This window comes from Carcharodon carcharias, chromosome 17, assembly GCF_017639515.1.
Source record: "Carcharodon carcharias isolate sCarCar2 chromosome 17, sCarCar2.pri, whole genome shotgun sequence".
Classification (NCBI taxonomy): domain Eukaryota; kingdom Metazoa; phylum Chordata; class Chondrichthyes; order Lamniformes; family Lamnidae; genus Carcharodon; species Carcharodon carcharias.
Genome location: NC_054483.1, coordinates 16,193,076 through 16,204,581, shown reverse-complemented (window position 1 = coordinate 16,204,581; position 11,506 = coordinate 16,193,076). Strand labels below are relative to the sequence as shown.

At 48.6% G+C, this 11,506-nt stretch overlaps 1 protein-coding gene across 4 annotated transcripts in view; it reads left to right on the top strand.

Moving 5' to 3' along the window:
- Window positions 1-1,551: 1,551 nt before the first annotated feature.
- The window catches only part of polm (polymerase (DNA directed), mu), a 35,862-nt gene continuing 25,907 nt past the window's right edge, over window positions 1,552-11,506 (top strand). For 2 of the 4 annotated variants that reach the window (XM_041210408.1, XM_041210410.1), the window contains exon 1: window positions 1,552-2,003. In XM_041210408.1, coding sequence (XP_041066342.1) covers window positions 1,813-2,003 — 191 coding nt within the window. In that variant the 5' untranslated portion in view covers window positions 1,552-1,812. Of the gene's footprint in view, window positions 2,004-10,275; window positions 10,300-11,506 lie in introns of those variants that run through there. The other 2 variants (XM_041210407.1, XM_041210409.1) reach the window with 2 other exon arrangements.

Sequence of the window (11,506 nt, the reverse complement as noted above, 5' to 3'; positions counted from 1 at the left end):
CTAGTTAGCCTAACATCTGTTGACTGGAAATTACTGAAGTCTATAATCAAGGATAGGGTGACTGAACACCCTGAAAACTTTCATCTGATCAGACAGAGCTAGTACAGATTTGTAAATGCGAGGTCATACCTGATGAACTTGATTGAATGTTTTGAAGAGATGATTAAGGAACTGGACAGGGGCATGTCCAGTGATGCTATTTGTGTGGATGTCTACAAGGCATTTGATAATGTCCTTCACAAAAAAACTGTCAGCTAAAGTTGAAGCCCATGGAGTTGAAGGAAAATTATTGACCTGGTCAGGAGATTGGTTCAGCATCAGGAATCAGAGAGCAGGTATAATGGGCAAATCCTCTAATTGAACCTTAGCAAAACTGGAGTCAATGGGAATCGGGGAAAACTCTCCACTGGTTGGAGTCCAGTTCCAGGTCATCACTGCAGGAGTTCCCCAGGATAGTGTCCTAGGCCCAGCATCTTCAGCTGCTTCACCAATGACCTTCCTTACATCATAAGGTCAGAAGTGGGGATATTCGCTGATGATCGCACAATGTTCAGCACTGTTCGCAAAGCCTCAGATATTGAAGCAGTCCATGCTTGGGCTGACAAGTGGCAAGTAACATTCATGCTACACAAGTGCCAGGCAAAGACATCTCCAACAAGAGAGAATCTAAACATCACCCTGACATTCAATGGTATTCCCATCACTGAATCCCCGACGATCAACATCCTGGGGGTTACCATTGACCGGAAACTGAACTGGACTGGCCACATAAATACTGTGACTACAAGAGCAGGTCAGAGGCTAGGAATCCTGTGGCAAGTAACTCACCTGCTGACTCCCTAAAGCCTGTCTATCATCTACAAGGCACAAGTCAGGAATGTGATGAAATATTCTTCACTTGCCTGGGAGTGTGCAGCTCCAAAAACACTCAAGGAGCTTGACACCATCCAGGACAAAGAAGACAGCTCACCACCATCTTCTCAAGGGCAATTAGGGATGGGTAATAAATGCTGGCCTTGCCAGCGACACCCACATTCCCTTAACAAAGAAAAGCTTTGCTGAACTGTGTGTATAATCAAGCAAAATCCAAGTAAAGACTGGAGATTGTGATACAATTAACTTTCCTGCTGTGTTTGCGCTGATTTTGTTGAGTTGTAAGTGAAAGTATCAGTCTATTTTATCATGATTATTAATTGAACTTCAGAATGGTACAATTTGCCATGTAAGAGTTCTTGTTAGAACAGACAGCCCAATGCACCCTCGTGTCTGTGTGGTCCATCGATGCCTCTGGGTGTTGGGAGTTGACTCACGATTGCGGAGAGAGACCTGTTTTCGTGGGTAATTTGTTTATTTGTTGGACCGGGTTGAGTCGGATTGTTGGCACCGTCCTGCATTAAAGGCTACAGGATAACCCCGGCGATCCGCACGGCGATTACAAAGCGCCGCCAGCGCCTTCCCAGGATTTCTCGCCGGGCTCGTGCAGGCAGGTAGCGCGCGCGCGCGCACGGCGCCTGAACCCGCCTTTCCCTTCCAGCCTGCGAGGAGCGCGCATTGCGGCGGCGCGCCGGCCTCGACTTCCTCGCCCGGCCTCGTTCGTGAGAATTACCCCGTCCGCTTGTCGAGAAAAAAGCTTCAATGCAGTTGCGTGGTGTAGTCTGTCTCTCGTCAATAACATTTCACCCTTTCAGATCCCCATAAAGCAGTAACTTCTCTGGCTTTGTGGGGCTGGTGTTGAGCCCCACGTCTGACACTGACAAGTCCTGCTTAGCTTTAAATTTGAACTGTGGCTTCATTTCTCTCCCTCAGCCAACTATGGCCTTGGTGCATCAGAAGAAGAGGCGGAAAGACCCTGCTCCTTATTTGGATGGCGGTGGCCCAGTTGGTGTGGTAAAGTTCAGCGAAGTTGGCATATTTTTGGTGGAGAGGAGGATGGGGTCGAGCAGGCGGTGCTTCCTGACCGAGCTCGCTCGGAAAAAGGGGTTCAGAGTGGAAGAGCAGATGAGGTGAGTGAGCTGGAGGTGTCTGCCACACAAGACCTACACCATGCTCACATAAACTCAACACAACTTGTGCTGTGACAATTGTCATTAGGTATTTCGTGGGGTGTGGGGAATAAGCAAGAATTCTTGATATGGAAAGTTAAAACTGTAGTGTTAAGGGTTAACAATGCATATGCTAATATGTGATGATGATGTATCACTGACATCAATCAGTTATGTGTTGGACTCCCCGGAGAGGAAGATGCAATGCTCAGGAGCAACAACCTACTCTGTACAAAAATAGAAATACCTGGAAAAACTCAGCAGGTCCGGCAGCATCGGCGGAGAAGAATAAAGTTGACGTTTCAAGTCCTCATGACCCTTCAACAGAACTGAGTGAAAATAGGAGAGGGGTGAAATATAAGGGGGGGGAGAGAAGGTGAGGGGGGGGGAGAGAAGGTCGGGGGGGTAGACAAGGTCGGGGGGTGGAGAAGGTCGGGGGTGGAGAGTGAAGTTGGAGGGGAGAGAGAGAAGTTGGGGGGTGGAGAGAGAGAGAGAAGTTGGGGGGTGGAGAGAGAGAGAGAAGTTGGGGGGGTGGAGAGAGAGAGAGAGAAGTTGGGGGGGTGGAGAGAGAGAGAGAGAAGTTGGGGGGGTGGAGAGAGAGAGAGAGAAGTTGGGGGGGTGGAGAGAGAGAGAGAGAAGTTGGGGGGGTGGAGAGAGAGAGAGAGAAGTTGGGGGGGTGGAGAGAGAGAGAGAAGTTGGGGGGGTGGAGAGAGAGAGAGAAGTTGGGGGGGTGGAGAGAGAGAGAGAAGTTGGGGGGGTGGAGAGAGAGAGAGAAGTTGGGGGGGTGGAGAGAGAGAAGTTGGGGGGGGGTGGAGAGAGAGAAGTTGGGGGGGTGGAGAGAGAGAGAAGTTGGGGGGGTGGAGAGAGAGAGAAGTTGGGGGGGTGGAGAGAGAGAGAAGTTGGGGGGGTGGAGAGAGAGAGAAGTTGGGGGGGTGGAGAGAGAGAGAAGTTGGGGGTGGAGAGAGAGAGAAGTTGGGGGGGGTGGAGAGAGAGAGAGAAGTTGGGGGGGGTGGAGAGAGAGAGAGAAGTTGGGGGGGGTGGAGAGAGAGAGAGAAGTTGGGGGGGGTGGAGAGAGAGAGAGAAGTTGGGGGTGGAGAGAGAGAGAAGTTGGGGGGGGTGGAGAGAGAGAGAGAAGTTGGGGGGGGTGGAGAGAGAGAGAGAAGTTGGGGGGGGTGGAGAGAGAGAGAGAAGTTGGGGGGGGTGGAGAGAGAGAGAGAAGTTGGGGGGGGTGGAGAGGGAGAGAGAAGTTGGGGGGGGGTGGAGAGAGAGAGAGAAGTTGGGGGGGTGGAGAGAGAGAGAGAAGTTGGGGGGGTGGAGAGAGAGAGAGAAGTTGGGGGGGTGGAGAGAGAGAGAGAAGTTGGGGGGGTGGAGAGAGAGAGAGAAGTTGGGGGGGTGGAGAGAGAGAAGTTGGGGGGGTGGAGAGAGAGAGAGAAGTTGGGGGGGGTGGAGAGAGAGAGAAGTTGGGGGGGGTGGAGAGAGAGAGAAGTTGGGGGGGTGGAGAGAGAGAGAAGTTGGGGGGGTGGAGAGAGAGAGAAGTTGGGGGGGTGGAGAGAGAGAGAAGTTGGGGGGGGTGGAGAGAGAGAGAAGTTGGGGGGGGTGGAGAGAGAGAGAAGTTGGGGGGGTGGAGAGAGAGAGAGAAGTTGGGGGGGTGGAGAGAGAGAGAAGTGGGGGGGTGGAGAGAGAGAGAAGTGGGGGGGGTGGAGAGAGAGCGAAGTTGGGGGGGGTGAGAGAGAGCGAAGTTGGGGGGGGTGAGAGAGAGCGAAGTTGGGGGGGGTGAGAGAGAGCGAAGTTGGGGGGGGTGAGAGAGAGCGAAGTTGGGGGTGGAGAGAGAGCGAAGTTGGCGGGGGGTGGAGAGAGAGCGAAGTTGGCGGGGGGTGGAGAGAGAGAGAAGTTGGGGGGGGTGGAGAGAGAGAGAAGTTGGGGGGGGTGGAGAGAGAGAGAAGTTGGGGGGGGTGGAGAGAGAGAGAAGTTGGGGGGGGTGGAGAGAGAGAGAAGTTGGGGGGGGTGGAGAGAGAGAGAAGTTGGGGGGGGTGGAGAGAGAGAGAAGTTGGGGGGGTGGAGAGAGAGAGAGAAGTTGGGGGGGTGGAGAGAGAGAGAAGTGGGGGGGTGGAGAGAGAGCGAAGTGGGGGGGGTGGAGAGAGAGCGAAGTTGGGGGGGGTGAGAGAGAGCGAAGTTGGGGGGGGTGAGAGAGAGCGAAGTTGGGGGGGGTGAGAGAGAGCGAAGTTGGGGGGGGTGAGAGAGAGCGAAGTTGGGGGGGGTGAGAGAGAGCGAAGTTGGGGGTGGAGAGAGAGCGAAGTTGGCGGGGGGTGGAGAGAGAGCGAAGTTGGGGGGGATGGAGAGAGAGAGAAGTTGGGGGGGGGTGGAGAGAGAGAGAAGTTGGGGGGGGTGGAGAGAGAGAGAAGTTGGGGGGGGTGGAGAGAGAGAGAAGTTGGGGGGGGTGGAGAGAGAGAGAAGTTGGGGGGGGTGGAGAGAGAGAGAAGTTGGGTGGGGGGTGGAGAGAGAGAGAAGTTGGGGGGGGTGGAGAGAGAGAGAAGTTGGGGGGGTGGAGAGAGAGAGAAGTTGGGGGGGTGGAGAGAGAGAGAGAAGTTGGGGGGGTGGAGAGAGAGAGAGAAGTTGGGGGGGTGGAGAGAGAGAGAGAAGTTGGGGGGGGGGTGGAGAGAGAGAGAGAAGTTGGGGGGGGGGTGGAGAGAGAGAGAGAAGTTGGGGGGGGTGGAGAGAGAGAGAAGTTGGGGGGGGTGGAGAGAGAGAGAAGTTGGGGGGGGTGGAGAGGGAGAGAAGTTGGGGGGGGTGGAGAGAGAGAGAAGTTGGGGGGGGTGGAGAGAGAGAGAAGTTGGGGGGGGGGGGAGAGAGAGAGAAGTTGGGGGGGGGAGAGAGAGAGAAGTTGGGGGGGGGAGAGAGAGAGAAGTTGGCGGGGGGTGGAGAGAGAAGTTGGCGGGGGGTGGAGAGAGAGAGAAGTTGGGGGGGGTGGAGAGAGAGAGAAGTTGGGGGGGGGTGGAGAGAGAGAGAAGTTGGGGGGGGGTGGAGAGAGAGAGAAGTTGGGGGGGGGTGGAGAGAGAGAAGTTGGGGGGGGTGGAGAGAGAGAGAGAAGTTGGGGGGGTGGAGAGAGAGAGAAGTTGGGGGGGGGGTGGAGAGAGAGAGAAGTTGGGGGGGAGTGGAGAGAGAGAGAAGTTGGGGGGGGTGGAGAGAGAGAGAAGTTGGGGGGGGGTGGAGAGAGAGAGAAGTTGGGATGGGTGGTTGTAGGGACAAGCAAGCAGTGATAGGAGCAGATTATCAAAAGATGTCACAGACAAAAGAACAAAGAGGTGTTGAAGGAGGTGATATTATCTAAGAGAATGTGCTAATTAAGAATGGATGGCAGGACACACAAGGTACAGCTCTAGTGGGGGTGGGGTGAAATAAGACTAACAGGGCATAAAAGGTTTAGATTTAAAAATAATGGAAATAGGTGGAAAAAGAAAAATCTATATAAATTATTGGAAAAAACAAAAGGAAGGGGGAAGAAACAGAAAGGGGTGGGGATGGAGGAGGGAGTTCAAGATCTAAAGTTGTTGAATTCAATATTCAGTCCGGAAGGCTGTAAAGTGCCTAGTCGGAAGATGAGGTGCTGTTCCTCCAGTTTGCATTGAGCTTCACTGGAACAAGTCAGCAGGCCAAGGACAGACATGTGGGCAAGAGAGCAGGGTGGAGTGTTAAAATGGCAAGCGACAGGGAGGTTTGGGTCATTCTTGCGGACAGACCGCAGGTGTTCTGCAAAGCGGTCGCCCAGTTTGCGTTTGGTCTCTCCAGTGTAGAGGAGACCACATTGGGAGCAGCAGTAGACCAAATTGAAGGAGGTGCAAATGAAGTGCTGCTTCACCTGAAAGGAATGTTTGGGACCTTGGATGGTGAGGAGGGACAAGGTAAAGGGGCAGGTGTTACACCTTATGCGATTGCATGGGTAGGTGCCGTGGGAGGGGAATGAGGTGTTAGGAGTGATGGAGGAGTGGACCAGGGTGTCCCGGAGGGAGCTATCCCTACAGAATGCCGCCGCTGGGGTGGGGGGGTGGGGTGAAGGGAAGATATGTTTGGTGGTGGCATCATGCTGGAGTTGGCAGAAATGGCGGAGGATGATCCTTTGAATGCAGATGCTGGTGGGGTGATAAGGACAAGGGGGACCCTATCATGTTTCTGGGAGGGAGGAGAAGGCGTGAGGGCGGATGCGCAGGAGATGGGCCGGACACAGTTGAGGGCCCTGTCAACAACCGTGGGTGGAAAACCTCGGTTAAGGAAGAAGGAGGACATGTCAGAGGAACAGTTTTTGAAAGTGGCATCATCAGAACAGATGCGACGGAGGCGAAGGAACTGAGAGAATGGGATGGAGTCCTTACAGGAAGCGGGGTGTGAGGAGCTGTAGTCGAGGTAGCTGTGGGAGTCGGTAGGCTTGTAATGGATATTGGTGGACAGTCTATCACCAGAAATTGAGACAGAGAGGTCAGGGAAGGGAAGGGAAGTGTCAGTGATGGACTATGTGAAAATGATGGAGGGGTGGAGATTGGAAGCAAAATTAATTAATTTTTCCAGGTCCCGACGAGAGCATGAGGCAGCACCGAAGTAATCATCGATGTACTGGAGAAAGAGTTGTGGAAGGGGGCCGGAGTAGGCCTGGAACAAGGAATGTTCCACATACCCCATAAAGAGACAGGCATAGCTGGGGCCCATGCGGATACCCATAGCCACACCTTTTATTTGGAGGAAGTGAGAGGAGTCGAAGGAGAAATTGTTCAGTGTGAGAACAAGTTCAGCCAGACGGAGGAGAGTAGTGGTGGATGGGGATTGTTCGGGCCTCTGTTCGAGGAAGAAGCTAAGGGCCCTCAGACCATCCTGGTGGGGGACAGAGGTGTAGAGGGATTGGACATCCATGGTGAAGAGGAAGTGGTTGGGGCCAGGGAACTGGAAATTGTTGATGTGATGTAAGGTGTCAGAGGAATCCCAGATGTAGGTGGGAAGGGAGAGACAAGGGAGTCAAGATAACGAGAAATGAGTTCCGTGGAGCAGAAACAGGCTGACACGATCAGTCTGCCGGGACAGTCCTGTTTGCGGATTTTGGGTAGGAGGTAGAAGCGGGCCGTCCGAGGTTGGGCAACTGTCAGGTTGGAAGCTTTGGGAGGAAGATCTCCAGAGGAGATCTACTCTGAAGAAACTCAGAGGAAACCTACTCTGTAACCTGTTTAGAAGAAGTGTGAATAAACAAGTGCTAATCAAGTGCTTGATTATGATTACAGTCTGTCTAAAGGAAGATAGGTCACACATTACGAATAACTAAGAACCATGCCAAGAATCCACAGATTAAAAGGACCACCTGAAACAAAACCATGTGTTCAGGGTTTTGAAGTTGGGGAGAAAAGAAACAAGACAAAATTATTTACAAAGAATTGCAGAATAATAATACTGATTTGAGTATTGCTGACAAAAGAGACATGCCAAAGCTTTTCATCTTACAATCATCAGGACATTTTAAGAATACCAGTGCCAAGGGGAAAACAATTATTTATACTGTATGTGAAGAGAGTGCTTCATTGATGTACTAGTTGAGACATCTGCCTAGGAGCTCTCTACCACAGTCTACCACAAGCCTACCTTTACTGGTCAGTATACACATTGGGATTCTTATAGTTCCACACGCAAAAAGATTGGTCTTATCGGCAACCTTGTAAATAGGGTCTGAGGCATTTGCTCACCATGCAAGCTTGATGCTGAAATAGAGCACACGAAAGGCAACCTGCAGAATATTGGCTACGCTGATCAGACTATTTCACGCTGTATATCAAGCAAACTCATGAGCAGGCCCTGAAAAGTGCCCAGTTTACCTCAGATTACCCGGGAAGGGCAAGGTATCTCAAAACTTTGAGCAACTGGTGAAACCAGCTGTTTTATGCTGCTACTACACAGTAGCAACACGAGTGGTATTTGTCACTAACCAGATGCTGCCATCAAGCCAAAAAGACATTCTGCCTATCGCACAAATGAGTAATGTGGTATATGAATTTCAGTGCCAGTGTGATGTGAGTTGTGTAGGCCCTACGTCCCAAAGACTGGTGGATCGTATCAAACAGCATGTCCCAACCATTGTTCGCGTCTGGGCAGGGCACAGACTGTAGCCAACCAGCTCGTGTTCGCAAAGCTCAAAACACAGTGTCCAACATCAGGTGTGATTCCACGATTGGGCAAGATTTACTAAATAATCCTCCAATGTGCAAAGAATTACGCCAACAACCAACTTACGACTGTCAGTCAGGCTCACAGCATGGTGCATTTGGAAGTTACATATATTAATGCACAGGGCCCTGTTCTTTCCAGACAGAAAGAACATGTACATACATTGCAACTGTTTCAGCTAAACAAAATAAGTCTCAGCCATTTACTGACTCATTCATCAGAGCGATGCCTTGACCAATCAGAGTCAAGCTGCCTGGTTTAAATTTCAAACAATGCGTGGCGGTTAACTGTCAGTCACCATCACTGGTGCGTTCTCCGTGGCAACGCCCCTACCAATCAGAGTTCACTCGCCAACCAATTAGCACGCTCTTCATATCCAGTATAAATTATATTGGTATGCCTGCGAAGTGTCCTGATCAACAAAATGAAAAGCTTCGATGTGTCTGTTTTTTCAGCAATACTCAAGTTCTGTACTGCCAAACAACAATTTGAATACTGATTTAGGTTGGGAGGTGGGTGAAGCGGTGGTTATCCAGTAGACCTTGAGATCTGAGCAGGGCAGGACTGAAGTAAGTTGCAGAGGTAAGGGAGAAAAACCACAGAGGGATTTTGAAATCAGTAGAATTGAGGGAATGGAATGTGACTAGAGCTGATGAAGATATAGGAAAGTGGAGTGTGAATTTGTGTAACATAGAATTCAGGCAGCAAAACATATTACCTGAAGGCAAAAGACTATTTGAGCTTTTATGATACAAAACTAGATCTGCATTTACACATTCTCTTATTAAAATCATTTTGTGTATAGTACATGACCCTTTACAACAGTGGAGAAAAAGGCCTCCTGCTCAGGCACTGAAAAGATTTTTATATTCACTGAACTTCTTCTGTAATTAGGCAAGGGTTTTGGTGCAAAAAGACTTTTATGCTACTTCTGATTTCACAATAGTTCATGTGCTCAGTAAGTTACAATGTGATGCAACATGCATTCTTATGACTTGGACAATATAAGTTAAGTTGAAAAGATACTTTAGATACTCTTAGATACTTCAGCTGTAGATCTCTCTAAGGTAGATGGGATAGACATACTGTACAGCACAGTGGGTTCTGAATCCTTTACAGGAATAACAAGTTGATTGAAGCACTTGTATGGATGTAATATGGGAGTTAACTTGTATATTTGTAATACTGTAGTTATAGGATTGGTTGTATTGTTGGTAAATGACAATATTGGTGGCATAACTTTAGCGAGAAGAAAGGCGTTTCACTGTGACCTGTACTAAATAAAACTAAAGCACCCATAACTGTAGTAATCCTTTGCTTCTGTAAAAATTATTGTAATTCATTAGCACTCTCAATAACTGCTTGTTAAACTAATGAGCAGTTGAGCCATACAGAACAGGTGAATCCTTGGTTTGTGTTGAGTTGATTGAGAGGGTGGCAGTAGGAATTTTAACATGTGTATGGGTAGACATGCTGAGGATAGGATTGAGGTCAGATGCAACAGAGTTGAATCGTTTGCCAAAACTTGCTCAGAGCCACTTGGGCAAGCTACCAGAGGTATCACAGCTGTGTGTCATTACCTTTAGGAGGGAAGCAAAATAAAGAAATGAAATAAATAACTTAAAATCTCCTGGAAAAAAATAAAAATTAAGCAGTACTATGTTGTCTGTGCATGTTGTCTTCAGAACTCTGGAGCAAAATTTCACTAAGCCAGGTTTAGATGATGTTCCCAGTTACATAGTAACTAAAGCAGTGAGGAGAATGAAACAGCTTAAACAATTAGGCAGTCTGAACATTTGTTCATATCATCTTCAACTCTTCATTAGCAAATTAACCAAACTACTTTTCATGTGCTTGTGTTGTTCACCTTGAGTTAATAATCATTGGAATCAGGATTAATACTGATCTTAAGCACCTTCCAAACCCACAACTTCTCCATCTAGAAGAACAAAGCCAGCAGATAGATGGGAACACCACCACCTGCAAGTTCCCCAATTTATAAAGGAAGCGAGTCTGGAGAATTGATAATGGAAAACAAGGAAATGGCAGATTAATTGAACAGGTATTTTACATCAGTCTCCATTATAGAGGATACAAGTTACATCCCAGAGCAGCTATAAATCAGGAAATGTAAGGGAGGGAGGAACTCCGGAAAATTACAATCATCAGAGAAGCAGCACTGAATAAACTGTTGGAGCTGCAGGCTCACAAATGCTGGGATCTTGAAGGTCTTCATCCTAGGGTCTTAAAAGAAGTGGCTGGTGAAATAGCTGATGCATTCGCTATAATTTTCCAAAACTCCCTAGATTCGGGGAAGGTCCCATTAGATTGGAAGATTGCAAATGTAACTCCTTTACTCAAAAAGGGAGGGAGACAGAAAGCAGGAAACTGCAGGCCAGTTAACTTAACATTTGTCATGGGGAAAATGTTAGAAGCTATTATTCAAGAAGCTATAGCAGGGCACTTGGATAAGGTCAAGTTAATCAGGCAGAGTCAACATGGTTTTGTTAAAGGGAAATCAGTTGAACCAATTTATTGGAGTTCTTTGAAGGAGTCTCAAATGCTGTGGATAAAGGGGAACTGGTAGATGTACTGTACTTCGAATTCCAGAATGCAATTGATAAAGCGCTGCATCAAAGGCTATTGCATAAAATAAAAGCTCATGGTATAGGGGTAACATATTGCCATGGATAGAAGATTGGCTGGCTAACAGGAAGCAGAGATGGCCATAAATGGGACTTTTTCAGGTTGGCAAGATGTAACGAGTGGTCTGCCGTAGGGATCAGTGCTGGGACCTCAACTGTTTACAATTTATATAAATGAATTGGATGGGTGGGATGGGTGGGGTGGTTGCCAAATTTGCTGCTGACAAAAGATAGGTCGGAAAGTAAGTTGTGAACAGACCTTAAGGAGGTGATTAAAAAGATATAAGTGGGTTAAGCAAGTGAGCAAAGATCTGGCAAAATAGAGTATAATGTGGGAAAATGTGAAACTGTCCATTTTGACAGGAGGAATAAAAGAGAAGCATATTTTTTAAATTGTGAGAGATTGCAAAGTTCTGAGATGCAGAGGGACGTGAGTGTCTTAGTGCATGAATCACAAAAGGCTAGCATGAAGGTACAGCAAGTAATTAGGAAAACTAATAGAATGTTCTCATTTATTGTGAGGGGAATTGAATAGAAAAGTAGGGAGGTTATGCTTCAGTTATACGGAGTACTAGTGAGAGCACATCTGGAGTATTGTATACAGTATTGGTCACTTTATTTAAG